The sequence below is a fragment of the Aphelocoma coerulescens genome, chromosome 12 (genome assembly GCF_041296385.1).
Source record: "Aphelocoma coerulescens isolate FSJ_1873_10779 chromosome 12, UR_Acoe_1.0, whole genome shotgun sequence".
In the NCBI taxonomy this organism is placed as follows: domain Eukaryota; kingdom Metazoa; phylum Chordata; class Aves; order Passeriformes; family Corvidae; genus Aphelocoma; species Aphelocoma coerulescens.
In genome coordinates, this window is record NC_091026.1 from 17,017,499 (window position 1) to 17,033,734 (window position 16,236).

General features: G+C 47.2%; 1 protein-coding gene across 1 annotated transcript; it reads right to left on the bottom strand.

Moving 5' to 3' along the window:
• Positions 1-3,981: 3,981 nt before the first annotated feature.
• LOC138117322 (2-epi-5-epi-valiolone synthase-like) lies at positions 3,982-10,654 on the bottom strand. Its single transcript, XM_069027469.1, has 5 exons — positions 10,482-10,654; positions 7,542-8,175; positions 5,680-5,913; positions 4,758-5,010; positions 3,982-4,121 (listed from the first exon to the last, which is right to left on the bottom strand). Exons 1-5 carry the CDS (start codon positions 10,652-10,654, stop codon positions 3,982-3,984), a joined length of 1,434 nt encoding a protein of 477 aa, XP_068883570.1.
• Between the last annotated feature and the right edge of the window lie 5,582 nt (positions 10,655-16,236).

Here is a 16,236-nt window from a genome sequence, read left to right on the forward strand (position 1 = left end):
TTGCTGTGGTCAGCAGGAAGGGCCAGGGCACAAAAATATTTGTATGCAAAGTATCTAAATATTGATTGTTCTCTAAGATGTATATAAATGTCACCATGGGGGTGATGTACCTATCGTGGAAGCTGCCTCAAGGCAGGGTTTGGTGGATGGGGCATGCAGTTCTGGGGGCTCTGGTCTTGCTCAAACGCTTTGCCTGCTCTCTTGCTGTTCAGCAGTGCCTCTCCAGAGCCCCCTGCTCCCGCTGGCTTTCCTCCTGTGCGCCTGTGACAGCAGCAGGAGTTAGACTTGAATTAAAAGAGTGGGGAACAGCACACTCTTGTGGGGCTGTGTCCTTCCCAGCGCAGACCCGGCACCATCTCCCCGTGGTGCCCGGCACGGCCCAGCAAACCCATCCTGCTCCAAGGCGAGTTGGGATTTAATTAAGTCGTTTGTAGATTGTTTTCTCTGAATGCAGCAGTGTAATTCATGCCAGAGGTGTCGGCTCCAGACGGGCAGGCACAGAGCAGGGGAGCAGGTGCTGTGTTGTATGAGGAACGGGGCAGTTGCCATTGTGTTCAGTGCTGTTTCTTTAGCCACTTTAAATACGTTTAGTCAAAATCTTTTAATGTCTTCAAGACCTCTGGCCTTGTAAAATGATTCTCATTTTACACTGAGTACAGTGAATGCTACTGTTCACAGGGCATGACTAATTACTGCTTAGATATTCCTTTATCAGTTCCAGAACCACGGAATCAGACTGGTTTGGCTTGGAAGGGACTTTATTAATATTTCTCTTCTTTTTTCCCCTGCTGAAAAGCAGTTTATAGAGCGGGTTGTTGCAAAAGAAATTACTTCAGCACTTGTAAATAATAAAATAATTTCTTATTCTCTGACCACTAAAGTAGTTTTATTCAAACAAATCCATGAAGAACCTGCACTGCAAGGACCCAGCTGGGACTTTCCGCTTTTCTCTTTGGAGCATCATGAGAGACTAAGCAGAGATTTTAGGTCTAATATAATAGTTCTGTTTGAAAAAGCAGGAACTAAATCAAAGCTGAATAAATGGAAAAGAATTAAATTCATGCTAGACATAAAAAAAAATGCACCTCAAACAATGAGGGGTATTTTAAAAAGTCACTGTTTTATTAATAATACTTTCCACCCCTTTCCCTTGATCTTTTGATGACAAGCCTGGCAGAGGCACTTTTTATCAGACACTGAAGCAATTTTGCTGCTGTCATGTGCCTTTCTTGATACACACATATTAGTCACGCAGCCGTTTTATGTTCTGTAGCATATTTTAGTATATAATTAAAAATGTGCCTGTCTGCTACCAAGCAACCAAGCTCGTCAGGGGCTGATTGTGTTCTGTCACCCACAGCTTGAAGGGAGGGCAAAAAATAATAATAATCATGTGTTCACTTTTCAGTCCTAATTGTGCAGCCACTCCTTGGATATGTTGTCACAGACACAACCACTGGCTTCTGGAGGCAGAGGCAAAGCCAACGTGGGGGAATGGCTGGCAGTGACCCACAGCCAGGTCACTGTCACCAATAACACATCGGTGCTGGATGCTGGGCTTTTAACGTGCATGTGTGGTTTTGTGACTCTGTTTAGTTCAGTTCACCTGGACTCTGCTAAGCTGCACCTTGGCTTTCCCTGGAAATGGAGTGCTTAAATGCCTTTGGGCTCCTGGGAGTCTCTCTGTGGACATTTAAAACAAGCAACTCAAGTTGATGTTTGTATTGTACTTCCTCCACAGAGGTAGATGGGAGTAAGCCACTGTGCTGCAGGACACCGACTGTTGGGCAGATGATAATCCTTGTTGTGCTTCATTCATTTCTAGGTTATCTGGTGTGAAAAATGGCCCACACAGCTGCTGGAGAGGAGGAGGACCATTTGTGTGTGAGTGTGCCCAGGTGATCACTGTAAGCACATTAAATGACTCTCAGCACCTTTGCCCCTCAGACTGCTGTCCTTAGGGCTCTCTCATGCTCCTAAAGAGCTGGGGTCACAGAATGTTTCTGGCTGGAAGAGACCACAGTGGGTCATCTGGTCCAACCTCCCTGCTTGAGCAGGGTCATCCCAGAGCACATGGCACAGGATTGTGTCTCGACAGTCCTGGAATATCCCCAGTGAGGGGATTCCACACCCTCTCTGGACAGTCTGTTCAAGTGCTCAGTCACTGCACAACAAAGTTTGTCCTCAAGTTCAGGTAGAACTTTCTGTGCATCAGTTTCTGCCTCTGTCCTCTTGTCCTATTGCTGGGCACCCCTGAGCAGAGCCTGGTCCATCCTCTGACCCTCCCTTCAGACACTCATGGGCCCTCACCTGCTCTCCTGTTGCACTGTCCCCGTTAGTTCTAGCAAAGCTGGTGGTGCTGGTGGATCCCTGAGAGAAGCAGTGATACTCTCCCCACACAGTAGCTACTGTCAGAAACCCACTGAATGAGCCTGTGTTTGATGGTCTGGAAAAAGGAGATAAGTTCACTGATATCCTCAGTCCCAGGCTTATTTAACTCTGAGAATTATGAGTTTATTTCTAAGAAGCTGTGGTTCTGAGGATGTGCTCTAAAGCTCCTTGGTAAGATGGTACCACCTCTGTGAAACCGTGTCCTGAAACTGGAGAGGTGCACTGCTCTGGAGAAGGCTGAGGAGGGCCTTCTGTATATCATCTTCTCCAGGCTCAAGAGGAAAAGGGATTTATTATGTCAGCTCTATGCCTCGCTTCTGCAGTCTCTTTCTGTCTCTCAAGCACGTGCAAATGTACTCAGGCACACGCTGCAGGCAGCAATGCAATCATTATTTCAAAAGTTTTTCAATTTTGGTAGCTTTTATTACTTTAGCAAAACAGAAGCCAGCACATCAGCACAAACTGGTGTGGGAAAAGTAAGCACCAGGGGAAAAAACAAATAACGTTGTAAATAATTCAAAGGCTGTTTGTTGATTGCAATTCCTTTGATTGGACCTCCAGGGAGAAGGATGGCATTACTTTTACGTTTTTCACCATCAGCATCCATTATATAATCTGCTCTGAGTCTGCCAGGATCCTGAGACATAACACTGAGGCTGCTTGAAGATTATGAACTTGCTTGGAGTTCTCTAATTTCTCTTGGTTATCCCCAGCTGGCCTAGTATCTAACCAGAAAGGGACGAGATGGGAAAGGAGCCAGGGACTGACAGGTACGAGCAGCCCTGTGGCAAATATGGGGACGCCAGGGGGTTCTGCAATATTGCCAGGAGGCCAACTTTGTTCTTAGGCAGCAGTGCTGCAAATTGTGCCCTGTTTGTCACACTAATGGCTTGCAGGGGTTACACAGTGAAACCACCACATACATTTGGGCAGCAAGAGGAGACTTGCCAGCATGCCCTCGGTATCTGAGAGTCCCAAGACAAAGGGCTGCCATGCTGCCAAGAGACAGCCCCCATGTGCTTCACAGCAGTGATATTTACTGATCTGTGACTTGTGATGGTGCCTCTAATCGGTGTGTCATTCCCTTACACTGAGTGCAAAGGCTGGCAGATGAGCTTCTTTTTTTTTTCTCTTTTGAATGAGAGAAAACAAGAAGAAACGAATAACCAGTGAAGGAAACAACCCACTTCAAATATTTATACAGCATAGAAACTTTGCATGGTGTCATACCATGGTCTATGACTCAGCTACACCTGCTCGTGTCAGGGATCCAAGCACAAGCAATGGTGCATTACAGTGGGAAGGGCCATGGCAGTTCCCAGCTTGGATTAACTAAATAAATGAATAAACCTGCTCACTTTCCCTGAAAGAAGATAGTTTACTATGAGCTACACTACAGGCACTTGGTGGTTTCACTTGTGAGCAATCACTTCTTGAGCAATAATAGATTCTCTTTCAAACAAAGCAATTGAAAAAGGTAAATCATGTCAGATGCCAATATTCTGCTTGATCCACACTGCTCTGGGGTGTATGCATTTTCACGGGTGGTTCTGGATTTATCTTGTTCAAAATTCAGTTCTGCCCACCTACTTAGAGTGGCAAACAGGTCAGGCTTGGGGCAGGGCCATCACCTTGGGCTTGCAGCTCTTCCTCCAGCACAGTCTTGCAGTCCCTGACCCACAGCTCGTATGCTCTCTCCAGGGTCTCTTCACTGGTGTCATTGAATATCTCTGGAAAATAAGAGTTGTAGTTAATAGGACATCCAGAGGAGCTCTTCTTGCCTGCACACTCTGACTGACTGTGGCAGAGCCCCTCCAGCTTGTGGGAGCCTGTTGCCTTGTGTGTAGAGACTGAGCTTCATGGAAATGGTGTGAAAAGGAAACAGATGCCAGAGACCACAACCTGGTTCCATGTGTTGCTTCTGTGTTAGGGGTTGGTTGGCTTTTATTTTTAAATCTTATGAGTATTTCATCCCAGATATTGAACAGATATTACTTAGTTTGCAAGTATTAGTTCTAGGCACACTAATATATTAAATTTCTTTTGCCAAGGACTATTTCACAAATCTTTTCTGGTATGGCAAAGGAATTGTTTTTCTCTTTTGCCCTCGCTGATTTGTCTGCCAGATCACTGCATTTACCTTTGCAAGGGGAATTGGTTAATCATAATGCAATTAATTAGACCTCAGTCCTTGATGGATTTCTGGGGCTTGCACACAGGACGGATCCTGTCTCTTGACGGGTTTATCAAGATGTGAAAAAGAGCACAAGAAATGCACAACTGCAAACCACAGAGCACATTTTCCAGGATGTCACTGCCCGCCAAGTGCCTTCTCAGGGGGTTCCCTGGGGTCCCTCAGGCAGTACCTGCCACGCCGAGGCCGGTGGGCAGGGGCATCCGGAGCTGCCCCCCGCTGTGCTTGAGGCGCTCCCGCAGGGCTCTCTGGATGAGGGCCCAGCTGCAGCCGCTGTGCCAGACCGGCAGCTCCAGGCCCCGCATGCACTGGAGGATCTGCTCCTTCTCCTCGGCGTCGAGGAGCCCGCGCGCGTGGGCCACGTACGTCATGAATGCCATGTCGACGTTCACAGCCTCCCCGTGCATCAGCGACGGCAAAACCCTCTGGAACACAGCAAAGGTGGGTGGCAGAAAAGGTTTGGGGTGGCAAATAGGAAATAAGTAGGGTTTCTTTCTAAAAGTGTCCCTGAAAATCGACATTTGACTCACTGCGGTTGCTGGATGTTGGCATCTCGTGATTTACGGGTTGCTAGGATGATCCGTTTTACACATGATTAATTGCAGCTAAAATATCCCACAAGGATCTAGGATCTAATTCTCCTCCCATCTAAATCACTGATAGAACACCATGAGATGGAGGGATGAACTCTGAATATTGGATAAAGTGTAGGTGTCTGCCTCTCATTCCTCAATTGCAATTTCTCCCCAGTAACATGGGCTATGGTCTCCATGCCTTTGTGCTGTTACAGTTCATGTTGGTGATTTCTAGTGGCTTCACTGAAATCTGGTTGTCTTTGAGTTTCAGTAAGTGCCCAGTAAGAAGCAACAACTGGAGTGAGGTCTGGATTGGAAATCAGTGGAGGTGTGGAGGAAATGAGGCAGGGGAAGGGGTCCCTTTTTTCAACAAGACCAGGCTGTTGTGTTGGGTGACCTGGGGTAGCATGTACAAATCTGGAGTTTCTCAGCTCCTTTCCACAAGGTTTTCATGCAGCCTATTGAATTTTTTTATTTTATATTGAAAGTGGATGTTGCAATATAAAGTCTGTCACTCACCATTTCCAGCTCTGGGCTAATAAGGTGGCCAAAGTCAACCAGTCTGTCCAGATCATCCTCCCAGAGGTTGGGAGCCAGCTCTTCCAGCATGGTTTCGATGGCAATCCTGGTAGTCTGCAGTGCAGCGTCCCTGTGGTCAGCAAAGCCGTTGCAGGACTGGAACTTGGTGTCCAGCAGGTATTTTCCATGGTTCTTGAGCAAGTCAAACAGCCCTTTGTGTTTCATGAGGGCCATCTGGGACAAAGAATAGAAGAGGTAATTAAGGATAATTGTCTGATGCTTTTATGTGCTGTTGGAAACTTGAGTGTTTCAGTGGATTGGACTGCAATAACATGTTGTACACTAGCAAAGAAACCCCTGCACGTGTGGTACATGGACAAGTTGTACCTCTGTAACCTGAAAAGGTGTCTCTGTAGACGCAGCTCCTGGTTAGCACAAATATATTTGGGGTATGTTTAACAGGTGTCTGTGGAATGTGACCTGACTGTGTCACACATTGTCAGCTGTGCTGAGTGAAGGTGTGTGCAAAAGGCAGCGTGGAAATGCCTAGTGTGACTCTGGTAAAATGGCAGGGATGATGGGAGCACTGGTGTGCAAGTTCCCCCACTACTGAGCAGCTCTGCCTGTGCTGGGAGTTTGTTGTGTGCTCCCATAGCCCAGCAGGTGGCTTGTAATGAGCTGTGGTTATTTGTGTGCCTGAAAGGAAACTCGAGACTGGATGGTGACCATCCCCAGGACGGGGACTGGGTGGTGGCCAATCCCAGGACAAGTCTCATTTAATCCTTGGGGTTGCTCTTCAGGCAATGGAAGGTGGGAAAACACTGCACTATAGAGAATATGAGGGTTTAGAAGTGATTTGCTTGTTAAAACTACATATTTTTTCCCTCTCTGAGTCAGGCATTAGCCCCCACCTGCAGTGGGGAATGGTGACCTGAGGGTTTCACAGTGCCTGCCAGAAACCTCCATATATCCTGGGGATTTCTCACTGTGCAAGCACTGAAAATTGCTGCTGATGAACTCATCTCTAATACACTTTAATAGCTTGAACTCTGCTTTATCAAAAGTTTCCAAAGCTCTCCAGACATAAAGCCATTTACTGTGCACTTTCCAGGTAATTTTAGAAGTATTTGCCTCGCAGGAGATTGATTGAGCACACTCGACATACCCAGTGAGGTAGGTGCAAATGATCTTGCAGATTATTAATCCCCAGTAAAATGAGCCTCAGATTCTCTGCCAGGAGTTCATTACAGAGTGCTATGGATCAGTCTCAATGAAAAGATGAGGCTTTTCTTCCCTGGTTTTCCTCTGTCTCCTTCTGGCTGTGAGTTTTGGAGTTTCCTCCACAGGGTTAGTGCTGGACACTAAGTGTAAGGGGTGTTCTAACAAATTTAGCAGCTGTAAAATAAATATATATACAGACTCAATGAGAGTTAAAAGTCCCCATGCACCCTTGATGGCCCACCTTGATTTCTCTAAGTTGTTTATACAATGCCATGGATACTCCGGGACATTTTACTTTTCAATACTTAAAAGTGGCTTATAAGAAAGACGAGGACAGACTTTTTAGTAGGGCCTGTTGTGATAGAACAAGGGATAGTGGTTTGAACTGAAAGAAGATAGGTTCAGGCTAGCTGTGAGGAAGAAATTTTTTACAATGGGGGTGGTGAAACCCAGGACTGGTAGGTGCCCCATTCCTGGAAATACTCAAGAGCTTGTTGGATGGGGCTTTGAGCAACCTGATCTAGTGAAAGGTGTTCCTGCTCATTGCAGAGGGATTGGATTTAATGACCTCCAAAGGTCCCTTCCAACCCAAACCATTGCATGATTTCAGTTCTGAAAACTGCAGTTGCAAAAGTTCATACCTTTAAAATTTCCCCGAGGCCATTGGAGATGTGTCGCCGAGGGATGCTCTGGATGAAGGATCTATCCAGGAAACTTGCCACGGGGGGGGTGTAGCCCCCGAGCTTGTTCTTACACTGCAGAAAGTTCACCCCATTCTTCGCCCCCACGCTGGCATCCACATAGGACAGGAGGGTGGTGGGGACCCGAATGTAGGGGGTGCGTCTCCTGTAGAGCGACGCGGCCAGGCCAACGATGTCCAGGCACACGCCCCCGCCGATGGCGATGATGGGCTCCGTCCGCCGGTCGAGGCTGAAGTTCTGGACCTCGTGCAAGATGTTCAAGACCAAGTCCATGGATTTTGTTTCTTCAGTGGTTGGCAGGGAGAGGATTTTGTGCTGGACGTTGTTCTCTTCGAAGTATTCTCTGACTTTGGAGCCGTAAAGTTTGTCGACGACTTCGTCTATGACGATAAAGCGCCGCAGTTTCCTCTTGCTGGCAGTGGTGAGCTCTATTTGCTGGGGGTCAGTGATGTGACCCCAGAGCAGGGTGGTGTTAGAGGGTTCCAGAATGTTGTATGTTTCTACCACTTTGTAGCAAAAATAGATGGGAGCTTCAATTATCCAGGAAATCCCTCCTTTGGAGATGCACTCACCTCTGGCAAGGATCAGAAAACATGATTTGAAATCACTATATTCCTATTTTGACCTTTGCATGTCTGAACTAGTTTAAGGATGTAGCTGGGAGGTGAAGAATGTGGAGTCTCTTGCCCATGCACTGCAGAAATGTGGGGCTGTGAGGGTGGGACACCCTCCCGGGTGTCAGGGGTCAGCAATTTCATTAATGGAGAAGCTCTCCAAGGTCTTAGTGAACAGTTAAATGTCTGAATTCCTACATAGCACTGAAAATACATGGACCAAGAAGGGCTGGAACATGTTTTTCATGCTGGAAGTTGAAAACCCATAAAAAAAGACCCAGCCCAATCATTTCAGCTTCCAAAAAGGGAGTGGGGAAGAGAAGAGGTTGACAAAATATTCCATATTTATGGAGGAAGCATCCTCTGATGGTATATCGGGGTGATAAGAGTTAATTTATTCTTGTCTATCTATACACAGCCACTCATCTCCATTCAGACCAGTGTTTCTACAGTGCTTTAGTCGAATTAATGGATCTCTACCTTGAAACAGGTGTGATAGAAATAGGAAGTGCTCCTGGAGAGGGAAAGAAAATTATTCAGGGGTTGGGAAACATTTCTGTACTGGAGTTTTCAAGGGTAGATAAAAGCCAAAATTAATTATCTGTCTAAACCAGTGAGAAACACAGCCTTACAATGCCTTCCTTCTGTGGGATGGGCAAGCCAGGGGAAAAACAAGCTGGGAATCAAAAAAGGAAAAAAAAAAACGGCAGAAGAAAAGAGCAAAATGTATTTTATATAAGACTGTTTCTTGAGCTGCAGTTGAGGAAAAAATGAAAGTTTCTGTGAGCCCTTGTTTTGTGTTTTTTTGAGTGAGCAGCTGGCTCATTGGATAATCAGATTTCCCTACATGCCCAATTTCTTTTCACATGCCTGAACATTCACTTAGAGGTCGAAATAGATGTTTCCCTGCTTTCTTTACCTAATTGTCTCTGAGTCTGCCCTTAACCTTCATAGCTGTTAAAAAAACCAATGAGGATTTACACCTTCCAGAAAATTTCTTCTGGTCTTTTCAAATGTGATTTGCAAAAAAGCATCATTGTGTACATTTTAATGCACCATCTTATAGCTGTACTTAACTCCATGTGCATCCATCTCTGGTATGTGACCCTCCTAAGAGACAGGATGGTTTGGAATATTATTTGGTGGAATCAGCTTTGGGTGCTGGATGGTACAACCAGTACCCATTGCAATCTCTCTGCTGCATGAAAATCAGTGGATTTGGGGCTGAACATTCCCTTGTAGGACAATATGTCAGCTGAGGATTTTTCTGTGTTCTTGGGCCCTAGGCTCATCCTTCTATTGACTGAGGTCTGGCAGGCTGTTTTTGGGTCTGCCAAAGTCCTGCTCTTCCTGCTGCAGTTCTGCCTGGGTGATGCTTGTGCCTGGTCACTGCCCACTGCCAGCGCTGGTGAAGGTCCCTCTGACCTGACTGAGAAAAGGATTATACTTGTGCCATTAAAATCTGAGTATGATAAAGGCTAGAAAACCTCTGGCATGCAAAAGAGAGCTGTATTAAAAAAGATCTGCATCATGAATGGGGCTCCATGTGCTCGTGAAAAGGAGTATCCTGTAATTAAACGATAATTAACTGGAGAGATGTACTAACAGCAAAGAGCTGTATGTATCCCTGGGGGAAATTTGTGTCTCTGCTCTGTCTGAAGTAGCATTAGGTGACTTCTGCAGTTTGAGAGATGTGTTAAGGGTTTTGTTCCTGTCAGTGACAGTTTATTTTTCCCACCTACCCGTTTCATTTGTCTGCGACCACCTCTATAAACCCATCCGTCCACCATGCCTCCATGTGAGATTTTGCACACACAGATTGCTGTTTCACAGAAGAGGAGGAAAAGAGCCCAAGTGCAGCACACAGATGTCCCTGCATAAGCTTTTCAGAAGTTTAAAGAAAATTCTCATCTACAAAAATGGAGGCTGTTGATAAAATTCCCTCTGCAACTCCGAGCTGTGCCAAGGAGCACAGCAACCCCCCATGCTGCCATACTGAACGTGTTCCCAAGGACATGCTGACAGGTTTGTACCCATAGGTCAGGTTGGATGGGGCTTGGAGCACCCTGGTTTAGTGGAAGGTGTCCCTGCCATCACAGGGGTTTGGACTTGATGACCTTCAAAGACCCCTTCCCACCTGAACTATTCTGCAATTCTGTCATTGTGGGTTGAAGCCGCCGTGGCACCTGAGATGCTTTTTCCATCCCACCGAGAAGACTGCCCACTTTGTCTGGCCAGAGCAACACGGGCTCCTTCCTATACTCACATTTTTGCCTCAGAGAGAGTGATCTCGTCCTCATCATTGGAAAGGGCTTCTCCTTTCTTGATGCGGCACCACGTGCTCTTGACTCGCACCAGCTGGAAGTCTGTCTGCTGGAGCTCCTGGGGCATGGTGGCTCCCGGGACTGCTGGAACACAGGCCTCTTCTGACACCAGCATGCTTCCAGAAGCTGAAATCTCCCTATCCAGAGATCTCCCATCACTGGGTGAGCCTTTGAGGTGCTTTTTAAAGGCTCCAGGGTGACCAGGCATTGGGAGGGGAAGTCTCGTCTCCATGTGAGAGACCGATTACAAAACTGAGATTACCTAATTTGGGATGCACATTTGGGGTGACAGGAACGTTTGAAGACACGTGCGACTACCAGGATGGGGTTGTGTAATCAGCTGGTTTTATAATGCTTAAGTGGTACAATGGGAGTGCATACGTTAACTTCCAACATGATGCCCTACAGCAAATTTGAAGTTATGAAAGGCAGTTTGTGTGATTCTTCACATCATTCAGGAACCCCCTTTACTGAGCAGAACCTCTGATATGGCTGCAGCTCTAAGCTGCTCTTATGGGATGAGACAGGAGCAGAAGCATGGGGATCAATACCAGCTGGTTAAACCTCTCTTGAGCTCACATTCCTGGGATTCTCTTGCATTGAGGAACAAAACTATATATATAATACATATTTTAGCTTTTATGGTGGGTTTAAAAAAGTTATCAGAGATCATTTATCTCCTGAAGGGCTGTTTGGGGCATGAGCTGATTTTTGATCCCCACGTGACTGGGGGATGCACAGTTCACTTTTCCATATGATCTTCCAGCTGGGGATTTTGGAGGGCCCCAGGCTCAGGTTGCCACGCGAAGCATTCCCTTGGCATACAGCTCTGTGTGCTGAGCACAGGAAGATCTTCCTTTGATTTCACCAGCAGTGTCTGAAGGCACAAACCCGTCTTTGCCACCTTCTCAGCTGTGTTTCTGAAAGCTGTCCTTGTTCTGATACAAAGATCAAGAAAATCATAAGCAGACGTAAAAGCAGAGGCAGGAAAAAGTGGGTCTTAAAGAACCCATTGGACAAGACTGTGTCATTGCTTTGAAGGCTTAATTGCAGCCAAACTCACTTTGGAACCTTCACCTATCTCAAAATTAATATTGGGAAAGAGCTACAGGAGCAATCTCCAAAACCATGTAGCCGTGCTCCAGGAAGTGTCTAACTCCTGACTCCAGTCCTCACTGTGGGCTTCATCTCCAGATGGCAAAGCGCTTTTTAAAGAGGACAGGCTGTTAACCCCATTTTGTAGAAGCAGAAAATAGAGTTCCAGAAGTGAAACAACTTGCCCAAAGTCACCTTAAAGGTGGTGGGTGTGGATTAGATGGCATACAAAAGCTTGTAGGCTGTTTACCAAATACTCATCTGAAATTTTAACTCCCAATCTAAACACAATTTTTATTGCTTTCTGCAGGAACTGCAATTCTACTGCAGTTTGTTGTTTGCCAAATCATAAAATAGAATAATCTTAGGTATGCCAGGAAGTCTGTTTTTCTCATCTTGTTTATTTGTTTTAATTAATAGCAATACACTCAGCATTGAGACTTCTTTTATTTGCTTTTCTTTTACCCTTTCATCATGTGCATTTACTTATCTTCTATTTATACTTCCCTGTGCTATTCTGGGGGCACTGAAATATCTTCTGTTACATTTGAGAAGTTGACAAACTAACTTTCCACAGTCCAGCTGCTTGCCATGTCTCTGTACCTTCTATCCTGCAGAGGGGCTGCCAAGAGCCCTGTGTGAGCTCCCCGGGCTTGCTCACCTCCCCTGCCCAGCCCTGGACTCTCTCTGCACACTTTGCAGGTACCTCAAGTGGGTCCTTGAGTGAATGAGCCCAGGTGGTTCATCCCAGAGGTGAAAGATGCTGTTCTGGTTATGGGGGAGTCCATATTTCCTCATGAGCTTCAGTTCATGTTTCATCTGAGTGAAAAGGAGTTGGCCAGCCCACTTCAGCTCCATCATGTGTTCTTTAAGGACTTTGCTCTAATTCCTCACCAGCCCTTTCTGCCCAGATCTGCTGCAGGCCACCTTAGGCTTTTGGATAGTTTGGATGTTCCCACTGCTTGCTCCTGATGCCTCCCTCAGCCAGTCCATTCCTGGGACCCTTCCTTGGGGTGCAGATCAACTGGTACCCAAGTGACACAACCTGCCCCAGCCTGTGCAGAGGCCTGGACCCCAGAGCAGGGGTTACTCCAATGTTTGGCTTTTTGGGGCAGTGGTAACCTTGTGGCTAAGGACCACTAATCGATAACCTGGGGTTCAGAGTCCTGGGATATTTTTGGCCCCACACCTGGTGGTTTAGCTGGGACATGTCTGTGATATGTAACTAGAAGGTTATGAAACTGCCAATTACTTCCTTGAGAGCCAGCAGCTTCCCATGGTCAGGATGTGAACTTACTCTTACATAAAGCAAAGGCATTGAAAGTCGGCTCTTTTGTTGTGCTTTTTCATGTCAGATGCTGTTGAATCTCACCTGCTTCCTGTGTCTGGGTGGGACAGGTGGGTGCAGCCCCAGCCCGGGGCCATCCTCCCTGTGCAGCCTCTCCCCAGCACTGGGACTCTGCCCAGTGATTGAGGGAGGAGATTTTGTCCCCTTGCCGGGCACCCAAGCACCGACCTCCTGCTCTGCAGAGGCAGCAAACTCACCACAGCATCCTCTGAGGCCAGGAGACAAGAAGGAACATGCATCACCCTTCAGGTAAACTCCCTGTGTGGGGTGGGGAGCTCCAGGAGAGTGGTGTGACAGGAGGGAACACTGTGTGGTGCCGCAGTCCTGGGTCCCCACCTTCCCCATGGAGATGGGACCTGCAGACTCTGGCAGCAAGGAGCAGAGGGTGAATTTGTCAGGAGGAGGAGAGAGGCGAGCACAGGAGATGGGTCTGCAGGAACCTGGAGTGGAGGGAGCAGGACAATCCCAGGAGAAAAGAATGGTGGAGTGGTGGACACTTGCAATATCGAGAGAGCTTTGGCTGTGACTAATATCTGATGGATTGTGATGCTTGTGTTATAAATAATTTCTCTCCCTAATGGGTAGATTCGGCTTTTCTGCTTATTTTCTAGCAGTAGAACCTGTAGAAAACACATCAGCTAGTGTATATTTTCCTTGCTTTCCCCTGAAGTTCAGAGTTTAGATCCTTGTTTCCTGCCATGAGCAGCAGCTTCCCCTCTCTGGCTGCTTCCTCCCGCTCTTTCTCCTCATGCTCCCACTCCATCCCTAAGCTGCTCCCTGTCCCCAGGCTATTGCTGCTGGCTTTGCTGCAGGCTCTGGCACTGTGGATGCTGAGCAGGCTGAGCTCTCCTCGGGACCCCTGCAATGTTTGATGGCCATGCATTCAGGTTTTGGCCACGCTGCCAGCCCACCCTTGTCCTCACATGGGCCATGACGTGCCCTGTGCCCCGACATGTATTTACACACTAAGGCAAAGAGGTGAGGGTTGGGATAGGCTGTCAGTGCCTGAGGTGCCTTGGTGAATATGATGGCTGGAACTGTTCAGGACGATTTTAGCAGACTGGATTTCCAAGTGCTTAGCATGGAGCAGCTCCTGCCAATGTGCTTGGCACAGGAGCACTAAACAGTCTGGCAGCAAAGTGTTCAGGTGGGTCAGGTTCAGTGCTCTGCCCTGGCTGGCAAGGGAGGCTCTTTTGGAAGGCATTGCTGGTGCTGCAAAACAGATCTAGAGGCTGGAAGGTGAAATGAGGATAGCTCAGAAATGGGAACCAAAGATTCGGTCTTTTTGGTCTCATGTCTTTGCTTTGTTTTTGCCAAATCCAGACTGTCTTGTCTCTGTGCCTCCTTCTGGGTAGCCCCCTGCAAACAGTAAAGTTTTTTCCCCACCTAAAAAGTGCCATCTGAGCACAAACTGCAGAGTTTAATTTTGATTCTGGAGCAGCAGGTCCCTCCATGGCACTGCACTGCCTTTCTGCTCACGGGTCACTGATATCCCATGCATTCAACCTTGTAATCCTGGTTCCTGACTTTGGTGTGAATCAAAAGTGCCTGATTTCAGAGGGAGTAGAAGCTGCAATTTATTATACAGCTTGGTTGTAAAACAAGGTAGCTGTGCTCTCAGCACCTGCCCAGGAAGGTGCTGGGAACCATCCTGCTGGCAAGAATGGTCCATTTTAAGAATTGTCACCTTATCCTTATTTTTCAAGCTGCTGGAGACTTAAAGCAGCCCTTTCCTGCTCCTTCATGGTAGGGCTATTTTCAGCATTTTCTTCCTCAGAGCAAGCCCTTTTTCTTTTTTCCCGTTGATAATGCACAACTAGATGGGAAAGGAAAGAGATGTCTGTGCATACATAGAGCCATAAGGAAGGAATCAGACAATCTAGTTTAGTTCTTAATATAGTCCAGCAGTTTTGCTGGGGTTGTGTAAAACTGTGCACTGAAATGAAGCACTTTTTCCTGGAATAACCTTAAAAAAAAGGTGTAGTTACATAAAGTTTTGCTCACCTTAGCGCTGAGAGCCTTGGGCTGGGCAGCCAGCCCTGAGCTGTGCTCTGACTTGTCTGGTGCTTGCACAAATGAGGGCAATTCTGACCTCTGCTGTTGGCCCAAAGCATCACCAGGCTGCAAAAATGCAGCACTCTCTGCAAAGGTTGTGTAATCTGGGATGGAGGGTTGCTCCTGACATGCCCTGCCTGCGCCCTCTCCCCACAGCACCTCTTGGCTCTCACCTTTGGTGTTACAACACAGGTTACGAAACAGCTGCAGTTAAGTCTTGTTTCCTCCCCTTTGTGTGACAGGCAATCCCTGTCTGTTACTTACCCAGAAGCATAACGTGATGATTACTAAAAGCCGACATGGATTATAAATATGTTTTCCCCCCTAAATTAACAAAAAGCCTCAGAGTGCTTGGCAGGGAGGATGAGCAGATCCCAACCTCCAGCATTCTGCAGCTGTGCAGTGGAAACCCCGGGATGCTCCCTCATGTGGTGGTGAAAATGCTGCAAGAAGAGTGTGTGTCCTCTTCTCTCGAAATGTAGCTGGGCTGAGGTCAGCAAACCAACAGGGTTTGGGAAGGGGGTAGTTATTCCTGCAATTGCAATTATTTGTACTACTGCTGGCAGGGATACAACCTGCCCCTGATGGCTGGAGACTGGGATGAGAAGTAAATCATAGCATCGTATCACAGAATCACTGAACGGTTTGGGTTGGAAGGGACCTTAAATTCATCTTATTCCAACCTCCTGCCATGGGTGGGGACACCTTCCACCATCCCAGGTTGCTCCAAGCCCTGTCCAGCCTGGCATTGGACACTTCCAGGGATGGAGCAGCCACAGTTTCTTTGGGCAACCTGTGCTGGGGTCTCACCAACCTCTCAGTGTAGAATTTCTTCCTATAGCTAATTTTAACCTATCCTCTTTCAGCCTGAAGCCGTTCCCCCTTGTCCTGTCACTACATGCCTTTTAAATAGCCTCTCTTCATCCTTCGTGTAGGCTCCCTTCAGGTACGGGAAAGCCACTGGAAACCCTCCTTTCCCCCACGCCACTTAGTTCTCTGCAGCTTTTCTATCACAGGTGATAAAACCCTGCCAGGGGCAATCTGCTCCACCCCAGTTACACTCGCAGCCCCTTGGCCTGTGTCTCACAGGTGCTTTCATAACCCAGCACGTGCTCTTACACCTGAGGCACGGGGCAGCTTCTCTGAACCACGCCTGCTCTCTGGGGTCATGGCTGGCTGTGATCCATGGTGGATTGCTG